Source organism: Lytechinus variegatus, chromosome 4 (assembly GCF_018143015.1).
Source record: "Lytechinus variegatus isolate NC3 chromosome 4, Lvar_3.0, whole genome shotgun sequence".
Taxonomy (NCBI): domain Eukaryota; kingdom Metazoa; phylum Echinodermata; class Echinoidea; order Temnopleuroida; family Toxopneustidae; genus Lytechinus; species Lytechinus variegatus.
This window is the reverse complement of record NC_054743.1, coordinates 66239249-66261348: the sequence shown is the minus strand read 5'-3', so window position 1 is coordinate 66261348 and position 22100 is coordinate 66239249. Positions and strand designations below refer to the sequence as shown.

Here is a 22100-nt window from a genome sequence, read left to right as displayed (position 1 = left end):
TAATAATTATAAAGGAAGTTAATAATTAAATCAATTTTTTTGAAAAAAAAAATACGGAGAAATCACTTTTTAATTCAAATAATACTTTAAAGTCATTTCACTGGAAAAGTATGGTTGCACAGAAATAAAAAAAGGGATCAAAACTCCCGAAATCATAGCCCAAACCTTGAATGGTTTAATTCTAAAGTAAGCGGTTAATGACGAAATCTATCAACCATCTGACCATCTTAGACATGACTTGACCTCGAACTAAAAATGGAGTGATTAAAAGAAATGAATCATTCTCACTGAAATCCCCTTACATGAGCTCCAATACATAACAACAACCTTATTAGGGACAGCACTTCTTCAAGGTTCAATAGTCTCGGAAGTAGTTTTTTTTACTTCTTAATATGGCGTTTAGTGGTCATGTTGGATTATTTTGACCTGGAGATGATCCTACATTGCAAAATTATGAACAGAAATTGAATAAACATACCAAATAACTCACGAAAAGAGGGATATTATTCATGATTCTGGGACAAAAACTTGAGAATTAATAAAAGAAATGAGTATCTTACTGAAATCCCTTTACATTAGTTCTAACACGTATAAGCCTCAGACAGTAATTTTTCAAGATGGCGGTTGGCGGCCATCTTGGATTTTATCTGAAGATTATCCTTTGTGCAAAATAACTACATGAATTGAATCAACATACCTAATGACTCATGAATAGAGTTATTATGCATGATTCTGGGGCAAAGGGTTCAAAAATTGATATTTCAAGATGGCGTCATATGGCGGCCATCTTGGATTTGACCTGAAGATGACATTATATTGCAAAATAGAAAGCAGAAATGGATTCTGCACACCCCAAAACCCCTAAATAGAGGTATTACTCGTCATTCTGGGGCAAGGGGAACACAAGTCAATTTTTCAAGATTGCATATGGCGGCCATCTTGGATTTGACCTAAAGATGACCTTATATTGCAAAAATGATTACAGAAATCAGTTCTACACATCTCTAAACCCCTAAAACGAGTCATTACTCATCATTTTGTGGACAGGGATTCAAAAGTTAGGTTTCCAAGATGGCATCTGGCGGCCATTTTGGATTTATGCAAATTAGCAAAATTGCCCAAATGGCAACTTTTGGCAACCAAGCTGAATTTGTTCTAGGACCCCTTAGGAACACGAATCAAGAAAAAAACTTCATCGGAAAGAACATTTCTAGGTTGGTGTATTGAGCCTATGAGACTGTCAAATCGACTATAAACTTTTATCGGTAAATTGCTATTTTTACGCAATGCGACTTTTAGAGCTCTCTGAGCATGGACTGGGCTGACCAGGGACAGGAAAAGGGTAGAGAACAACTTGTAGGTAATATAATTATGATAATAAAAAATTCGCTCGCGCTACGCGCTCTTATCAATTTTTTATTTGGGTAGTACTGGGTACCTAAGATAAATGTCTAATTTTCAGGTTGAAATATAAAAAAGATTCAGATCGCACTTCGCGCTCGCGTCAATTGATTGGTTAGAAACCAATTTGTTCATGGTTACTAAAAGTGCTTAGAATATCCAGTCGGAATATCAAAAAGTTTTAGCACGCGCTTGGCGCACGCACGATTGACCCATCTTATAAAACTGCTGGGAATGTCTAGTGTCCAGTTAGGAATATAAAAATGTTTAGCTCGCGCTTCGCGCTCGCATATTTTATTAAGGAATATACCCATGCTATTAATAGTTAAATGCACAAAATGTATTGTTTTAGGGCTACATTTTTAAAAAAATTTCAGCTCGCGCTTCGCGCTCGCATCAATTAATTATTAAGTTAGAAACCAATTTGTTCATGGTTATTAAAAGTGCTTAGAATATCCAGTTCTTAAGTTGGAATATCAAAAGTTGGAAAATCAAAGCTTTGCGCCCGCACGACTCTTTAGATACCCATCTTGTAAAACTGATTAGAATGTCTAGTGTCTAGTTAGGAATATCAATTTTTTTTAGCTCGCGCTTCGCGCTCGCATACTTTATTAAGGAAGATACCCATCCTATTTATAGTTAAGTGCATAAAAATGTATCGTTTTAGGTCTCAATTTTTAGAAAATTTCAGATCGCGCTTTCCGCTCACAATTATTATTTTCTAAATTTAAATGTAAATTGTTAGGCACGTGCAATTTATTTTTTGGGGGGTGGGGCTGTCAAATGTTTGTTAACAGAATGTTTCCCTTGAAAATCCTGGAAATGCCCCTGCGTTGAATATAGATGAGTTCTGTTCGTCGGACGTCAGTAATCGGTACTGATATCTGTCGGGTAAAAGCCTAACTATACCCCTGCTTACACATTCCTTTGGTTATTACCGTCCCCCTTTCTATCCTATGTACCTGATCCCTTCATCCGCCTATCTATCTTTTCCAATTTCTTCTGACATTCCTGCCAGTGAATGAGTGATTTTCCCCATATCTAGTGATATATCATGTTGCATATTTTTTCACGTTCATATTTTTTTCATGAGTGAATGCATACATTTATTTTTGTTTTAACTGTGTATATGGAAATAAAACAAATGCATATCAATACATGAATACAACTGATTTCATTGTCAAATGCCTATTTTATAACGTCTCTAAATGAGCAGAATTGGGAACATAATTTGAACACCTTCAAAGAGAAATGAAAGAATTTAAACAAAGGGCCTAAGCATTGCAATAAGCACTCGATTAGACATATATCGATCACGATCCAATACATTTCATTTCTGGAATGATATACAAAAAAAATAATAATTTCGAAAATAAACTGCAATCGCCCGATAGCAAATATCAGTAATAGCAAGATCCCAACTGTTTTATTGGGCACCCCCTTGGTAACCTTTTCCACCATCAGTGCCACTTCCAGATAGACATTCAAACTTGTATGGAGGTGGGGGCTGCAAAATACAGGGCAACGGGGACTACGAGGTGCCCAAATATCCTCGTGTATTGGTAATTTGATGACCGAATGTACAATTTCTGTAAGTTTCATATCATGTAAAAAGGCTAAATAATATTTGGAAAAAAAATGTTTACACCCTGAGACCAGCACAACGCATAAGGAATTTTTAATGACGTGTGGTTATTAATCCCATTATTCCCATGCTACTTTATCCTAGATTCTTATATAAAAAAGGAAAAGGGGCATAATGACCGAAAGATTTAAATAAATGCTTGGTTCATGGTTAGCACTGACTATTAATCGACAATTGATATAACAAACAGTTTCTCTTTATATATGAAGCACCATAGCCTGATTAGATAACTTGACGTCAATATAATGAGGGGTATTAAAAAATCTTAACTTATATGGTTTGCTTGTATTACTGTTTTACATGTAAAATATTCTAATAGATATGACCTTTGTAGTTGATGCCATCGACGATGATGTTACGTAGAAGTCATCATGATAGCTACCACGGAGTGTCAGGTTCTTAAGATGATTCATCTTACAGATGAACTGAGCGAAATCACGTGATGCAGAGGGGCGTTTACTGAGATCCTCATCATGCCAAAGATCAATCTGATCAATCTGATATCACAGTAACATAAAATGAAGCCAAAATTACTTGACGCTTCTTATATAACAGCGAACACTGACATCATATATGAATTGTTTTATCCACAAATTAATAAATAAATCCGGTAATGATAGTATTCATGGTATGCAAATCGATATCATGTAGAAGATCACGCATTTTAAATGTTGATCATTGCATTTGCACGTTTCCGAAAATGTCACTTATAATACTTTGGGAAAATAGATCCTGCCAAAGAAAATCCGGATAAAACAACGTATTTTTTAAATCTGCTATAAATGGTAATTTTACTCTTCTTCAAAAGGTAAAAATGTTATATATCCTAAAAGAAATTTTGATAACAACTAGGGTTTTAACATACAGGCCTATTCGTCGTATAAAACAAACTTATCATGATTATAATGGAAGATTTATAACTATTTCTTGGTTCATGGTTACAATTGATTATTAATTGACAGTTGATAAAAAAGAAAATTCAGTAAAGACAATTTCCATTTATATGAGACATCATAGCCTCATGAGATAACTTGACGTCAATAGAATGAGGGATATTAAAAATCTGAATTTATATGGTTTGCTTGAATTACTCTTTTACATGTAAAATATTCTAGTAGATATGACCTTTGTAGTTGATGCCATCGACGATGATGTAACGTAGAAGTCATCATGATACTGACAGTAGAGTCTGAGGTTCTTCAGATGATTCATCTTACAGATGAACTGAGCGAAATCACGTGATGCAGAGGGGCGTTTACTGAGATCCTCATCATGCCAAAGAGTCTCAATCTGATATCACAGTAACATAAAAATGAAGCCAAAATTACTTGACGCTTCTTATATAACAGCGAACACTGACATCATATATGACTTGTTTTATCCACAAATTAATAAACAAATCCGGTAATGATAGTATTCATGGTATGCAAATCGATATCATGTAGAAGATCACGCATTTTAAATGTTGATTATTGCATTTGCACGTTTCCGAAAATGTCACTTATAATACTTTGGGAAAATAGATCCTGCCAAAGAAAATCCGGATAAAACAACGTATTTTTTAAATCTGCTATAAATGGTAATTTTACTCTGCCTCAAGAGGCAAAATTGTTATATATCCTAAAAGAAATGTTGATAATAACTTGGGTTTTAATATACAGACCAATTCGTCGTATGAAACATACTTATTGTGATTATAATGGAAGATGTTAATGGGTCAATCGGTTGCATCATTCAAAGGATTTTTAAGAATTTTAGAGTTGGGTAATTGAGTTGATTTATTGATATCCGAACCTCCGAAAATAGTATCATTACATAAAAAACATTCTACAAAACACAATATGATTCCATAATCAAAAGAAAAAAAATACTTCTGGTTGCATGATGTTTATTTCATGATATATCATTCGGTAGAGCTCAAGAATCAAATGAGGGGGTATTACCCTTTTCCATATTTTCCTTGATCCCTTTTTCGGAATAAAAAGGGGAAAATTAGCCGAAAGATTTATAACAATTTCTTGAATCATGGTTACAATTGCCTATTAATTGACAGTTGATAAAAAAGACAATTCGGTAAAGACAATTTCCATTTATATGACACATCATAGCCTCATTAGATAACTTGACAATAATAATAATAATAATAATAATAGGCATTTATATAGCGCCATCTATCTAGAAATATTCTATTCCAAGGCGCGTTGTTATTATCATTATTACCCCGGCTTTAGCTAGAGCTGCCTGTCAGTGCTCATGCATTCAAGGAATTAATCCTGCCGGGTACCCATTCACCTCAACTGGGTCGAGTGCAGCACAATGTAGATAAATTTCTTGCTGAAGGAAACTACGCCATGGCTAGGATTCGAACCCACGACCCTCTGTTTCAAAGTCAGAAGACTTATCCACTGGGCCACAACACTCCACACAATGACGTCAATAGAATGAGGGGTATTAAAAATCTGAATTTATATGGTTTGCTTGTATTACTGTTTTACATGTAAAAACATCCTAAAAGATATGACCTGTGTAGTTGATGCCCTCGACGATGATGTAACGTAGAAGTCATCATGATACTGACAGTAGAGTCTGAGGTTCTTCAGATGATTCATCTTACAGATGAACTGAGCGAAATCACGTGATGCAGAGGGGCGTACACTGAGATCCTCATCGTGCAAAAGAGTCTCAATCTGATATCACAGTAACATAAAATGAAGCCAAAATTACTTGGCGTTTATCATACAACAATGTACACTGACATCATATATGACTTGTTTTATCCACAAATTAAAAAAAAAATCCGGTAATGAGAGTATTCATGGTATGCAAATCGATATCATGTAGAAGATCACTCATTTTAAATGTTGATCATTGCATTTGCACGTTTCCAAAAATGTCACTTATAATACTTTGGGAAAATAGATCCTGCCAAAGAAAATCCGGATAAAACAACGTATTTTTAAAATCTGCTATAAATGGTAATTCTACTCTTCTTCAAAAGGTAAAAATGTTATATATCCTAAAAGAAATGTTGATAACAACTTGGGTTTTAACATACAGGCCTATTTGTCGTATGAAACATACTTATTATGATTATAATGAAAGATGTTGATGGGTCAATCGGTTGCATCATTCAAAGGATTTTCAAGAATTTTAGAGTTGGGTAATTGAGTTGATTTATTGATATCCGAACCTCCGAAAATGGTAAGTGTGTCATTACATAAAAAAATTCTACAAAACAAGATTTGATTCCATTATTAAAAGAAAAAAAAAACACATTTCTAATTGCATAATGTTTGCTTAATGATGTATCATTCGGTAGAAATCAAGAATCAAATAGAAAGGGGATATCAATCCTATGCTAATTTTTCCTTGATTCCTAAATCAAAATGAAATTAGGAAAAATAGCCGAAAGATTTATGAAATTTCTTAGTTCATGTAATTATAATTGACTATTAATTGACAGTTGATATAAATGACAATTCAGTAAAGACAATTTCTCTATATATGAGGCATGAAAGCCTCATGAGATAACTTGACGTCAATAGAATGAGGGGTATTAAAAATCTGAATTTATATGGTTTGCTTGTATTACTGTTTTACATGTAAAATATTCTAATAGATATGACCTTTGTAGTTGATGCCATCGACGATGATGTTACGTAGAAGTCATCATGATAGCTACCACGGAGTGTCAGGTTCTTAAGATGATTCATCTTGCAGATGAACTGAGCGAAATCACGTGATGCAGAGGGGCGTTCACGGAGATTCTCACGGTGCCAAAGAGTCTCAATCTGATATCACAGTAACATAACCATAAAGCTAAAATTACTTGGCGTTTATTATACAACAATGTACACTGACATCATATATGATTTGTTTTATCCACAAATTAATAAACAAATCCGGTAATGATAGTATTCATGGTATGCAAATCGATATCATGTAGAAGATCACTCATTTTATATGTTGATCATTGCATTTGCACGTTTCCGAAAATGTCACTTATAATACTTTCGGAAAATAGATCCTGCCAAAAAAAATCCGGATAAAACAACATCTTTTTAAAATCTGCTATAAATGGCAATTTTACTCTTCTTCAAAAGGTAAAAATGTTATATATCCTAAAAGAAATTTTGATAACAACTAGGGTTTTAACATACAGGCCTATTCGTCGTATGAAACATACTCATTATGATTATAATGGAATATGTCAAAGGGTCAATCAGTTGCCTCATTCAAAGGATTTTCAAGAATTTTAGAGTTGGGTAATTCAGTTGATTTATTGATATCCGAACCTCCGAAAATGGTAGGTGTATCATTACATAAAAAATTCTACAAAACAAGATATGATTCCATCATTAAAAGAAAAAAACATATTTCTAATTGCATAATGTTTGTTTCATGATGTATCATTCGGTAGAAATCAAGAATCAAATAAAATGGGGGTATCAGTCCTATGCTAATTTTTCCTTGATTCCTAAATCAAAATGAAATGAGGAAAAATAGCCGAAAGATTTATGAAATTTCTTAGTTCATATGGTTATAATTGACTATTAATTGACAGTTGATATAAATGACAATTCAGTAAAGACAATTTCTCTATATATGAGGCATGAAAGCCTCATGAGATAACTTGACGTCAATAGAATGAGGGGTATTAAAAATCTGAATTTATATGGTTTGCTTAATAAACAAATCCGGTAATGATAGTATTCATGGTATGCAAATCGATATCATGTAGAAGATCACTCATTTTAAATGTTGATCATTGCATTTGCACGTTTCCAAAAATGTCACTTATAATACTTTGGGAAAATAGATCCTGCCAAAGAAAATCTGGATAAAACAACATCTTTTTAAAATTTGCTATAAATGGTCATTTTACTCTTCTTCAAATAAAAAGGTAAAAATGTTATATATCCTAAAAGAAATTTTGATAAGAACTTGGGTTTTAACATACAAGCCTATTCGTCGTATGAAACATACTTATTATGATTATAATGGAAGATGTTAATGGGTCAATCGGTTGCATCATTCAAAGGATTTTCAAGAATTTTAGAGTTGGGTAATTGAGTTGATTTATTGATATCCGAACCTCCGAAAATTGTAAGTGTATCATTACATAAAACATTCTACAAAACATGATTCCATAATCAAAAGAAAAAAAAATTCTGGTTGCATGATGTTTATTTCATGATATATCATTCGGTAAAGCTCAAGAATCAAATGAGGGGGTATTACCCTTTTCCATATTTTCCTTGATCCCTTTTTCGGAATAAAAAGGGTAAAATTAGCCGAAAGATTCATAACAATTTCTTGGTTCATGGTTACAATTGACTATTAATTGACAGTTGATAAAAAAGACCATTCAGTAAAGACAATTTCCATTTATATGAGACATCATAGCCTCATTAGATAACTCGACAATAATAATAATAATAATAGGCATTTATATAGCGCCATCTATCTAGAAATATTCTATTCCGAGGCGCGTTGTTTTTATCATTATTACCCCGGCTTTAGCTCGATCTGCCTCTCAGTGCTCATGCATTCAAGGAATTAATCCTGCCGGGTACCCATTCACCTCAACTGGGTCGAGTGCAGCACAATGTAGATAAATTTCTTGCTGAAGGAAACAACGCCATGGCTAGGATTCGAACCCACGACCCTCTGTTTCAAAGTCAGAAGACTTATCCACTGGGCCACAACACTCCACACAATGACGTCAATAGAATGAGGGGTATTAAAAATCTGAACTTATAATTCATATGGCTTGCTTGCAGTGCTGTTTTACATGTAAAAACATCCTATAAGATATGACCTGTGTAGTTGATGCCATCGACAGTGATGTTGAGTAGAAGTCATCATGATAGCTACCACTGAGTGACAGGTTCTTAAGATGATTCATCTTACAGATGAACTGAGCGAAATAACGTGATGCAGAGGGGCATTCATTGAGATTCTTACACCCGTCATGAAGAGTCTCAATCTGATATCACAGTAACGTAAAAATGAAGCTAAAATAACTTGACGTTTATTATACAACAATGTACACTGACATCATGTATGATTTGTTTTATCCACAAATTAATAAACAAATCCAGTAATGATAGTATTCATGGTATGCAAATCGATATCATGTAGAAGATCACTCATTTTAAATGTTGATTATTGCATTTGCATGTTTCCAAAAATGTCACTTATAATACTTTGGGAAAATAGATCCTGCCAAAGAAAATCCGGACAAACAACATCTTTTTAAAATCTGCTATAAATGGTAATTCTACTCTTCTTCAAAAGGTAAAAATGTTATATATCCTAAAAGAAATTTTGATAACAACTTGGGTTTTAACATACAGGCCTATTCGTCGTATGAAACATACTTATTATGATTATAATGGAAGATGTTAATGGGTCAATCGGTTGCATCATTCAAAGGATTTTCAAGAATTTTAGAGTTGGGTAATTGAGTTGATTTATTGATATCCGAACCTCCGAAAATGGTAAGTGTGTCATTACATAAAAAAAATCTACAAAACAAGATTTGATTCCATCATTAAAAGAAAAAAAAAAACACATTTCTAATTGCATAATGTTTGCTTCATGATGTATCATTCGGTAGAAATCAAGAATCAAATAAAAAGGGGATATCAATCCTATGCTATTTTTTCCTTGATTCCTAAATCAAAATGAAATGAGGGAAAAATAGCCGAAAGATTTATGGAATTTCTTAGTTCATATGGTTATAATTGACTATTAATTGACAGTTGATATAAATGACAATTCAGTAAATACAATTTCACTATATATGAGGCATTAAAGCCTCATGAGATAACTTGACGTCAATAGAATGAGGGGTATTAAAAATCTGAATTTATATGGTTTGCTTAATAAACAAATCCGGTAATGATAGTATTCATGGTATGCAAATCGATATCATGTAGAAGATCACGCATTTCAAATGTTGATCATTGCATTTGCTTGTTTCCGAAAATGTCACTTAGAATACTTTGGGAACATAGATCTTGCCAAAGAGAATCCGGATTAAACAACATCTTTTTAAAATCTGCTATAAATGGTAATTTTACTCTTCTTCAAAAGGTAAAAATGTTATATATCCTAAAAGAAATGTTGATAACAACTTGGGTTTTAACATACAGGCCTTTTCGTCGTATGAAACATACTTATTATGATTATAATGGAAGATTTTAAAGGGTCAATCAGTTGCCTCATTCAAAGGATTTTCAAGAATTTTAGAGTTGGGTAATTGACTTGATTTACTGACATCCGAACCTCCGAAAATGGTTAGTGTATCATTACATAAAAAATTCTACAAAACAAGATTTGATTCCATCATTAAAAGAAAAAAAACATATTTCTAATTGCATAATGTTTGTTTCATGATGTATCATTCGGAAGAAATCACGAATCAAATAAAAAGGGGGTATCAATCCTATGCTAATTTTTCCTTGATTCCTAAATCAAAATGAAATGAGGAAAAATAGCCGAAAGATTTATGAAATTTCTTAGTTTATATGGTTACAATTGACTATTAATTGACAGTTGATATAAATGACAATTCAGTAAAGACAATTTCTCTATATATGAGGCATCAAAGCCTCATGAGATAACTTGACGTCAATAGAATGAGGGGTATTAAAATTCTGAATTTATATGGTTTGCTTGTATTACTGTTTTACATGTAAAAACATCCTAAAAGATATGACCTGTGTAGTTGATGCCATCGACAGTGATGTTGAGTAGAAGTCATCATGATAGCTACCACTGAGTGTCAGCGTCTTAAGATGATTCATCTTACAGATGAACTGAGCGAAATCACGTGATGCAGAGGGGCGTTCACGGAGATTCTCACCGTGCGAAAGAATCTCAATCTGAAATCACAGTAACATAACCATGAAGCCAAAATTACTTGACGTTTATTATACAACAATGTACACTGACATCATATATGATTTGTTTTATCCACAAATTAATAAACAAATCCGGTAATGATAGTATTCATGGTATGCAAATCGATATCATGTAGAAGATCACTCATTTCAAATGTTGATCATTGCATTTGCACGTTTCCGAAAATGTCACTTATAATACTTTCGGAAAATAGATCCTGCCAAAAAAAATCCGGATAAAACAACATCTTTTTAAAATCTGCTATAAATGGTAATTTTACTCTTCTTCAAAAGGTAAAAATGTTATATATCCTAAAAGAAATTTTGATAACAACTAGGGTTTTAACATACAGGCCTATTCGTCGTATGAAACATACTCATTATGATTATAATGGAATATGTCAAAGGGTCAATCAGTTGCCTCATTCAAAGGATTTTCAAGAATTTTAGAGTTGGGTAATTGAGTTGATTTATTGATATCCGAACCTCCGAAAATGGTAAGTGTATCATTACATAAAAAATTCTACAAAACAAGATATGATTTCATCATTAAAAGAAAAAAAAAACATATTTCTAATTGCATAATGTTTGTTTCATGATGTATCATTCGGTAGAAATCAAGAATCAAATAAAATGGGGGTATCAGTCCTATGCTAATTTTTCCTTGATTCCTAAATCAAAATAAAATGAGGAAAAATAGCCGAAAGATTTATGAAATTTCTTAGTTCATATGGTTACAATTGACTATTAATTGCTAGTTGATATAAATGACAATTCAGTAAAGACAATTTCTCTATATATGAGGCATCAAAGCCTCATTAGATAACTTGACGGTAATAGAATGAGGGGTATTAAAAATCCGAACTTATATGGTTCGCTTGTTTTACTGTTTTACATGTAAAACAATCCTAATAGATATTACCTTTGTAGTTGATGCCATCGACGATGATGTTGAGTAGAATTCATTATGATACCGACCGTAGAGTGTGAGGTTCTTTAGATGATTCATCTTACATATGAACTGAGCGAAATCACGTGATGCAGAGGGGCGTTCACTGAGATTCTCACACCGGTCATGAAGAGTCTCACACCGGTCATGAAGAGTCTCAATCTGATATCACAGTAACGTAAAAATGAAGCCAAAATTACTTGACGTTTCTTATACAACAATGTACACTGACATCATATATGATTTGTTTTATTCACAATCCCGGTTATGATAGTATTCATGGTAGACAATTCGATATCATGTAGAAGATCACTCAATTTAAATGTTGATCATTGCATTTGCATGTTCCAAAAATGTCACTTATCATACTTTGGAAAAATACATCCTGACAAAGAAAATCCGATAAAACAACATCTTTTTAAAATCTGCTATAAATGGTTAATTTTACTCTGCATCACAAGGTAAAAATGTTATAAATCTTAAAATAAATTTTGATAACAACTTGGGATATAATTATCGTGATTATAATGCAAGAAGTTAATGAGTCAGTCAGTTGCAACATTCAAAGGGTTTAAAAAGCAATTTAGATTTGGGTAATCGAGTTGATTTATTGCTATCCCAATCTCCGAAAATTGTGTTTCATTATATAAAAAGCATTCCACAAAACACGATACGGTTGGATAATTAAAAAAAGAAAACATGTTTCTGATTGCATAATGTTTATTTGATGATGTATCATTCGGTAGAGCTCAAGAATCACATAATAAGGGGATATTAATCCTATGCTCATTTTCCTTGATTCCTAAATCAAAATGAAATGAGGAAAAATAGCCGAAATATTTATGAAATTTCTTAGTTCATATGGTTACAATTGCCTATTAATTGACAGTTGATATAAATGATAATTCAATAAAGACAATTTCTCTTTAAATGATGCATCAAAGGCTCATGAGATAACTTGACGGCAATAGAATGAGGGGTATTAAAAATCCGAACTTATATAGTTCGCTTGTATTACTGTTTTACATGTAAAAAAATCCTATTAGATATTACCTTTGTAAATGATGCAATCGACGATGATGTTGAGTAGAATTCATCATGATACCAACCGTAGAGTGTGAGGTTCTCCAGATGATTCATCTTATCTATGAACTGAGCGAAAGCACGTGATGCAGAGGGACGTTCACTGAGATCCTCAGTGTGCCGAAGAATCTCAATCTGACATCACAGTAACGTAAAAATGAAGCCAAAATTACTTGACGTTTCCTACACAACAATGTACACTGACATCATATTGGATTGGTTTTATCCAAAATTAATAAAATAATCCGGTTATGATCATATTTAATGGTATGCAAATTGACATAATGTAGAAAATTGCTCAGTTGAAATGTTTCTCATTGCATTTCCATGTTTCCGAAAAGTCAAGGCCCATATTTAAAAACAAGTGGAATGCCTCTGGCCGTTTCACCTGCATCACGCGGTTCAATATAGCAGCAGTGCTGACTTTGAATACTACTCTAACTCGCACAAGATGTTCAGTGATACATGGTTACTCTTATGTCCACTTTTTATGAACTAGACCAATAAACTTACAGAGATATGATGGTTATTCAACAAAAAAACCCAACATGGCTAAAGTTCATTGACCTTACATGACCTTTGACCTTAATCATGTGACCTGAAACTTGAACAGGATGTTCAGTGATACTTGATTACTCTTATGTACAAGTTTCATGAATCAGATCCATAAACTTTTAAAGTTATGATGGTAATTCAACAGATACACCCAATTCGGCCAAAGTTCATTGACCTTTGACCATGGTCATGTGACCTGAAACGCGCACAGGATGTTCAGTGATACTTGATTACTCTAATGTCCAAGTTTAATTAACTAGACCAATAAACTTTCAAAGTTATGATGGTAATTCAACAGATACCCCCGATTCGGCCAAAGTTCATTGACCCTAAATGACCTTTGACATTAATCATGAGACCTGAAACTTGCACAAAATTTTCAGTGATGCTTGATTACTATTATGTCTAAGTTTCATGAATCAGATCTATAAACTTTCAAAGTTATGATGGGAATTCAACAGATATCCCCAATTCGGCCAAAGTTCATTGACCCTAAATGACCTTTGACCTTAGTCATGTGACGTGAAACTCATGCAGGATGTTCAGTGATACTTGATTAACCCTATGTCCAAGTTTCATGAACTAGGTCCATATATTTTCTAAGTTATGATGACATTTCAAAAACTTAACCTCAGGTTAAGATTTCGATGTTGAATCCTCCAACATGGTCTAAGTTCATTGACCCTAAATGACCTTTGACCTTGGTCATGTGACATGAAACTCTTATAGGATGTTCAGTAATACTTGATTAACCTTATGGCCAAGTTTTATTAACTAGGTCCACATACTTTCTAAGTTATGACGTCATTTCAAAAACTTAACCTCAGGTTAAGATTTGATGTTGACGCCGCCGCCGCCGCCGTCGGAAAAGCGGCGCCTATAGTCTCACTTTGCTTCGCAGGTGAGACAAAAAAATCATCCTGCTAAAGAAAATCCGGATAAAACAACATTTTTTTAAATCTGCTATTAATGGTTAATCTCACGCTGCATCACAATGTATGAATGTTATAAATCTTTAAATAAATTTTGATAACAACTTGGGATATAACTAGAACTGCAATCGTTTCAGAACGATGTGCATGCATTGACGCCTCTGATTTAATAGAGGGCAAGAAACAGAAGGAGATAGAGAGAAAACTCTAGATGATATACATTCTCAAAATATTAGAGGGCGCTATTTTTTTAAAGAATGGTCACTGATGCATAAAACACAGTTGGAGTATGTGAAATGATACAATTGGCAAACCCTGAAAACATGAGACCAAAATAAATTCAAACAAGGAAGTTATGGCAATTTAACTATCTCAAGACTTTGCACGAGAGGGCGCTATTTCTAAAGGTTATGGTCACTAATTATGGACAATATGTCTATCAAATCAAAATGAATTTGGATGAGAAACGGAGGCAGGCGAAGACTAACAAAAATTACATGTTAATCAAATTGGATTTTGGCAGATTTTGCCTTCCATAGGAAGTTACATTCTCGAGTCAAACAGATTTCGTCCATTTTTAGACCATGTGGCCGCTGAACAAAGAGAGAGAGAGAGAGATAAAGACGTAGAGAGAGTAATAGAAAGCATACAAATTCACTGACAATTCATTAACGTAACCCAGTGTTAAGTACATATCAGAACGATGTGCATGCATGAACTGAGTTTATCAATGCAATAGACACTGTGTACAATTCTGTTGTTGATAATGTGTGCATAGTGAGCAGTATACCATGTGTTCAGATTGACTTATCTTGAAATTTTCTGTTGTAACCTATGTCGTATTTGGTATCACTGGAAAGAGTATTCCAATGCGGTGACATTGATACCACTTTTATTTGTGCGCAGGCAATAGACCGGAAGTAAATGCCATATAAAGAAAGACATTAAAAATGAAGGTTTTGCACAATAATTTTAAGCTGACGTCAGCAATTTGTTAGTTTCTGTTACAAAACATTAACGAACTGTTGAAGTATATATCAATACTCAGATCTGCCAAGTTAGAAAGAATAAGCTTCAATAATAAGGAAATAAGAGCAAGTTGAAGTTGTGCTGGCATTAAAGTGCCTTTTGGGGTATTTTGCTGATTTTCGGGAGCATTTTTGAGATATTTCGTCAGTTGTAAGGTATATATTTTTTTAAATGGCATGAAAGGGCATATCTTGAAGACCCTAAATCCAAGAAAGGGTACGGGTTTGGCCGTGCATGACGCAATGAGGAGCATTCAAAGATAAGTGTTTTTGAAACTTTAGAGGGCGCTATTTCAATGACGAAAAATCAGTGATGCGTGAAAACTGAGTAGTATGTATGATATGGTACTGTAATCAACTCCTGAATATATGAGCTCGAAATGAATAAAAACAAGAAAATTATGGCCATTTTACGATTTTTTGACTTTACATTTTAATAAATATGAAGTTTTTGAAGGAAGGCTATTTTGGATTTGAATTTAAGGCATGAAGATGGCATTTTGAAGGTCAAGTTATACATCGCAGATGACGGAGCAACTCTTGGACTATCTATAGCAATTTGTTAGAAGTCTTTAGCATGCAGGATAACTGAGATATGAAAGAATGAAGAATGGTATGCAAATGGACTCGAAATTGACAAAATGGCGCCTGGATGGTCATGCATGAGTGATTTTGGAAAATGGAAGACGAGAGGCACAACTAGGGATGCTGGACAACATGTCTACCAAATTTGGATGAATTTGGATGAAGGACGGAGTCAGGGTAGAGCTAACAAAACCATGTGTTAAACAAATGGGATTTTGGTGGAAGAAGAAGAAGAAGACTAGAACTGCAATCGTTTCAGAACGATGTGCATGCATTGACGCCTCTGATTTAATAGAGGGCAAGAAACAGGAGGAGATCAAGAGAAAACTCTAGATGATATACATTCTCAAAATATTAGAGGGCGCTATTTCTTAAAGGAATGATCACTGATGCGTAAAACACAGTTGGAGTATGTGAAATGATACAATTGGCAAACCCTGAAAACATGAGACAAAAAATAAATTCAAACAAGGAAGTTATGGCAATTTAACTATTTCAAGACTTTGCAATAGAAGGCGCTATTTCTAAAGGTTATGGTCCCTAATTATGGATAGTATGTCTACCAAATCAGAATGAATTTGGATGAGAAACGGAGGCAGGAGAGGACTAACAAAAATTACATGTTAATCAAATTGGATTTTGGCAGATTTTGCTTTTCATAGGAAATTACATTCTCGAGTCAAACAAATTTCGTCCATTTTTAGACCATGTGGCCGCTGAAGAAAGAGAGAGAGAGAGAAAGACGCAGAGAGAGTAATAGAAATAAGCATACAAATTCGCTGACAATTCATCAACGTAACCCAGTGTTAAGTACATATCAGAACGATGTGCATGCATAAACTGAGTGTATCGCCTTATTGGACAAATGGCGTGCCATAGTACGTTCAGTTCGTTTTTGCACGAAACCGATGCAATAGACACTGTACAATTCTGTTGTTGATAATGTGTACATAGTGAGCAGTATACCATGTGTTCAGATTGACTTATCTTGAAATTTTCTGTTGTAACCTATGTCGTATTTGGTATCACTGGAAAGAGTATTCCAATGCGGTGACATTGATACCACTTTTATTTGTGCGCAGGCAATAGACCGGAAGTAAATGCCATTTAAAGAAAGACATTAAAAATGAAGGTTTTGCACAATAATTTTAAGCTGACGTCAGCAATTTGTTAGTTTCTGTTACAAAACATTAACGAACTGTTGAAGTATATATCAATACTCAGATCTGCCAAGTTAGAAAGAATAAGCTTCAATAATAAGGAAATAAGAGCAAGTTGAAGTTGTGCTGGCATTAAAGTGCCTTTTGGGGTATTTTGCTGATTTTCGGGAGCATTTTTGAGATATTTCGTCAGTTGTAAGGTATATATTTTTTCAAATGGCATGAAAGGGCATATCTTGAAGACCCTAAATCCAAGAAAGGGTACGGGTTTGGCCGTGCATGACGCAATGAGGAGCATTCAAAGATAAGTGTTTTTGAAACTTTAGAGGGCGCTATTTCAATGACGAAAAATCAGTGATGCGTGAAAACTGAGTAGTATGTATGATATGGTACTGTAATCAACTCCTGAATATATGAGCTCGAAATGAATAAAAACAAGAAAATTATGGCCATTTTACGATTTTTTGACTTTACATTTTAATAAATATGAAGTTTTTGAAGGAAGGCTATTTTGGATTTGAATTTAAGGCATGAAGATGGCATTTTGAAGGTCAAGTTATCCGTCGCAGATGACGGAGCAACTCTTGGACTATCTATAGCAATTTGTTAGAAGTCTTTAGCATGCAGGATAACTGAGATATGAAAGAATGAAGAATGGTATGCAAATGGACTTGAAATTGACAAAATGGCGCCTGGATGGTCATGCATGAGTGATTTTGGAAATTGGAAGACAAGAGGCACAACTAGGGATGCTGGACAACATGTCTACCAAATTTGGATGAATTTGGATGAAGGACGGAGTCAGGGTAGAGCTAACAAAACCATGTGTTAAACAAATGGGATTTTGGTGGAAGAAGAAGAAGAAGAAGACTAGAACTGCAATCGTTTCAGAACGATGTGCATGCATTGACGCCTCTGATTTAATAGAGGGCAAGAAACAGGAGGAGATCAAGAGAAAACTCTAGATGATATACATTCTCAAAATATTAGAGGGCGCTATTTCTTAAAGGAATGATCACTGATGCGTAAAACACAGTTGGAGTATGTGAAATGATACAATTGGCAAACCCTGAAAACATGAGACAAAAAATAAATTCAAACAAGGAAGTTATGGCAATTTAACTATTTCAAGACTTTGCAATAGAAGGCGCTATTTCTAAAGGTTATGGTCCCTAATTATGGATAGTATGTCTACCAAATCAGAATGAATTTGGATGAGAAACGGAGGCAGGAGAGGACTAACAAAAATTACATGTTAATCAAATTGGATTTTGGCAGATTTTGCTTTTCATAGGAAATTACATTCTCGAGTCAAACAAATTTCGTCCATTTTTAGACCATGTGGCCGCTGAAGAAAGAGAGAGAGAGAGAGAAAGACGCAGAGAGAGTAATGGAAATAAGCATACAAATTCGCTGACAATTCATCAACGTAACCCAGTGTTAAGTACATATCAGAACGATGTGCATGCATAAACTGAGTGTATCGCCTTATTGGACAAATGGCGTGCCATAGTACGTTCAGTTCGTTTTTGCACGAAACCGATGCAATAGACACTGTACAATTCTGTTGTTGATAATGTGTACATAGTGAGCAGTATACCATGTGTTCAGATTGACTTATCTTGAAATTTTCTGTTGTAACCTATGTCGTATTTGGTATCACTGGAAAGAGTATTCCAATGAGGTGACATTGATACCACTTTTATTTGTGCGCAGGCAATAGACCGGAAGTAAATGCCATATAAAGAAAGACATTAAAAATGAAGGTTTTGCACAATAATTTTAAGCTGACGTCAGCAATTTGTTAGTTTCTGTTACAAAACATTAACGAACTGTTGAAGTATATATCAATACTCAGATCTGCCAAGTTAGAAAGAATAAGCTTCAATAATAAGGAAATAAGAGCAAGTTGAAGTTGTGCTGGCATTAAAGTGCCTTTTGGGGTATTTTGCTGATTTTCGGGAGCATTTTTGAGATATTTCGTCAGTTGTAAGGTATATATTTTTTTAAATGGCATGAAAGGGCATATCTTGAAGACCCTAAATCCAAGAAAGGGTACGGGTTTGGCCGTGCATGACGCAATGAGGAGCATTCAAAGATAAGTGTTTTTGAAACTTTAGAGGGCGCTATTTCAATGACGAAAAATCAGTGATGCGTGAAAACTGAGTAGTATGTATGATATGGTACTGTAATCAACTCCTGAATATATGAGCTCGAAATGAATAAAAACAAGAAAATTATGGCCATTTTACGATTTTTTGACTTTACATTTTAATAAATATGAAGTTTTTGAAGGAAGGCTATTTTGGATTTGAATTTAAGGCATGAAGATGGCATTTTGAAGGTCAAGTTATACGTCGCAGATGACGGAGCAACTCTTGGACTATCTATAGCAATTTGTTAGAAGTCTTTAGCATGCAGGATAACTGAGATATGAAAGAATGAAGAATGGTATGCAAATGGACTTGAAATTGACAAAATGGCGCCTGGATGGTCATGCATGAGTGATTTTGGAAAATGGAAGACGAGAGGCACAACTAGGGATGCTGGACAACATGTCTACCAAATTTGGATGAATTTGGATGAAGGACGGAGTCAGGGTAGAGCTAACAAAACCATGTGTTAAACAAATGGGATTTTGGTGGAAGAAGAAGAAGAAGAAGACTAGAACTGCAATCGTTTCAGAACGATGTGCATGCATTGACGCCTCTGATTTAATAGAGGGCAAGAAACAGGAGGAGATCAAGAGAAAACTCTAGATGATATACATTCTCAAAATATTAGAGGGCGCTATTTCTTAAAGGAATGATCACTGATGCGTAAAACACAGTTGGAGTATGTGAAATGATACAATTGGCAAACCCTGAAAACATGAGACAAAAAATAAATTCAAACAAGGAAGTTATGGCAATTTAACTATTTCAAGACTTTGCAATAGAAGGCGCTATTTCTAAAGGTTATGGTCCCTAATTATGGATAGTATGTCTACCAAATCAGAATGAATTTGGATGAGAAACGGAGGCAGGAGAGGACTAACAAAAATTACATGTTAATCAAATTGGATTTTGGCAGATTTTGCTTTTCATAGGAAATTACATTCTCGAGTCAAACAAATTTCGTCCATTTTTAGACCATGTGGCCGCTGAAGAAAGAGAGAGAGAGAGAGAAAGACGCAGAGAGAGTAATGGAAATAAGCATACAAATTCGCTGACAATTCATCAACGTAACCCAGTGTTAAGTACATATCAGAACGATGTGCATGCATAAACTGAGTGTATCGCCTTATTGGACAAATGGCGTGCCATAGTACGTTCAGTTCGTTTTTGCACGAAACCGATGCAATAGACACTGTACAATTCTGTTGTTGATAATGTGTACATAGTGAGCAGTATACCATGTGTTCAGATTGACTTATCTTGAAATTTTCTGTTGTAACCTATGTCGTATTTGGTATCACTGGAAAGAGTATTCCAATGCGGTGACATTGATACCACTTTTATTTGTGCGCAGGCAATAGACCGGAAGTAAATGCCATATAAAGAAAGACATTAAAAATGAAGGTTTTGCACAATAATTTTAAGCTGACGTCAGCAATTTGTTAGTTTCTGTTACAAAACATTAACGAACTGTTGAAGTATATATCAATACTCAGATCTGCCAAGTTAGAAAGAATAAGCTTCAATAATAAGGAAATAAGAGCAAGTTGAAGTTGTGCTGGCATTAAAGTGCCTTTTGGGGTATTTTGCTGATTTTCGGGAGCATTTTTGAGATATTTCGTCAGTTGTAAGGTATATATTTTTTTAAATGGCATGAAAGGGCATATCTTGAAGACCCTAAATCCAAGAAAGGGTACGGGTTTGGCCGTGCATGACGCAATGAGGAGCATTCAAAGATAAGTGTTTTTGAAACTTTAGAGGGCGCTATTTCAATGACGAAAAATCAGTGATGCGTGAAAACTGAGTAGTATGTATGATATGGTACTGTAATCAACTCCTGAATATATGAGCTCGAAATGAATAAAAACAAGAAAATTATGGCCATTTTACGATTTTTTGACTTTACATTTTAATAAATATGAAGTTTTTGAAGGAAGGCTATTTTGGATTTGAATTTAAGGCATGAAGATGGCATTTTGAAGGTCAAATTATACGTCGCAGATGACGGAGCAACTCTTGGACTATCTATAGCAATTTGTTAGAAGTCTTTAGCATGCAGGATAACTGAGATATGAAAGAATGAAGAATGGTATGCAAATGGACTCGAAATTGACAAAATGGCGCCTGGATGGTCATGCATGAGTGATTTTGGAAAATGGAAGACGAGAGGCACAACTAGGGATGCTGGACAACATGTCTACCAAATTTGGATGAATTTGGATGAAGGACGGAGTCAGGGTAGAGCTAACAAAACCATGTGTTAAACAAATGGGATTTTGGTGGAAGAAGAAGAAGAAGAAGACTAGAACTGCAATCGTTTCAGAACGATGTGCATGCATTGACGCCTCTGATTTAATAGAGGGCAAGAAACAGGAGGAGATCAAGAGAAAACTCTAGATGATATACATTCTCAAAATATTAGAGGGCGCTATTTCTTAAAGGAATGATCACTGATGCGTAAAACACAGTTGGAGTATGTGAAATGATACAATTGGCAAACCCTGAAAACATGAGACAAAAAATAAATTCAAACAAGGAAGTTATGGCAATTTAACTATTTCAAGACTTTGCAATAGAAGGCGCTATTTCTAAAGGTTATGGTCCCTAATTATGGATAGTATGTCTACCAAATCAGAATGAATTTGGATGAGAAACGGAGGCAGGAGAGGACTAACAAAAATTACATGTTAATCAAA

At 34.3% G+C, this 22100-nt stretch overlaps 1 protein-coding gene across 1 annotated transcript in view; it reads right to left on the bottom strand.

The window, feature by feature from the left end:
* Positions 1–2827: 2827 nt before the first annotated feature.
* LOC121413174 overlaps positions 2828–22100 on the bottom strand; it is a 33184-nt gene continuing 13911 nt past the window's right edge. Inside the window, exons 2-9 of the mRNA XM_041605936.1 lie at positions 12959–13123; positions 11879–12067; positions 10774–10938; positions 6673–6837; positions 5569–5733; positions 4172–4336; positions 3373–3543; positions 2828–2908 (exon numbers count right to left, since the gene is read on the bottom strand). Of these exons, the coding sequence (XP_041461870.1) occupies positions 2828–2908; positions 3373–3543; positions 4172–4336; positions 5569–5733; positions 6673–6837; positions 10774–10938; positions 11879–12067; positions 12959–13123 (1266 nt within the window). The remainder of the gene's footprint in view (positions 2909–3372; positions 3544–4171; positions 4337–5568; positions 5734–6672; positions 6838–10773; positions 10939–11878; positions 12068–12958; positions 13124–22100) is intronic.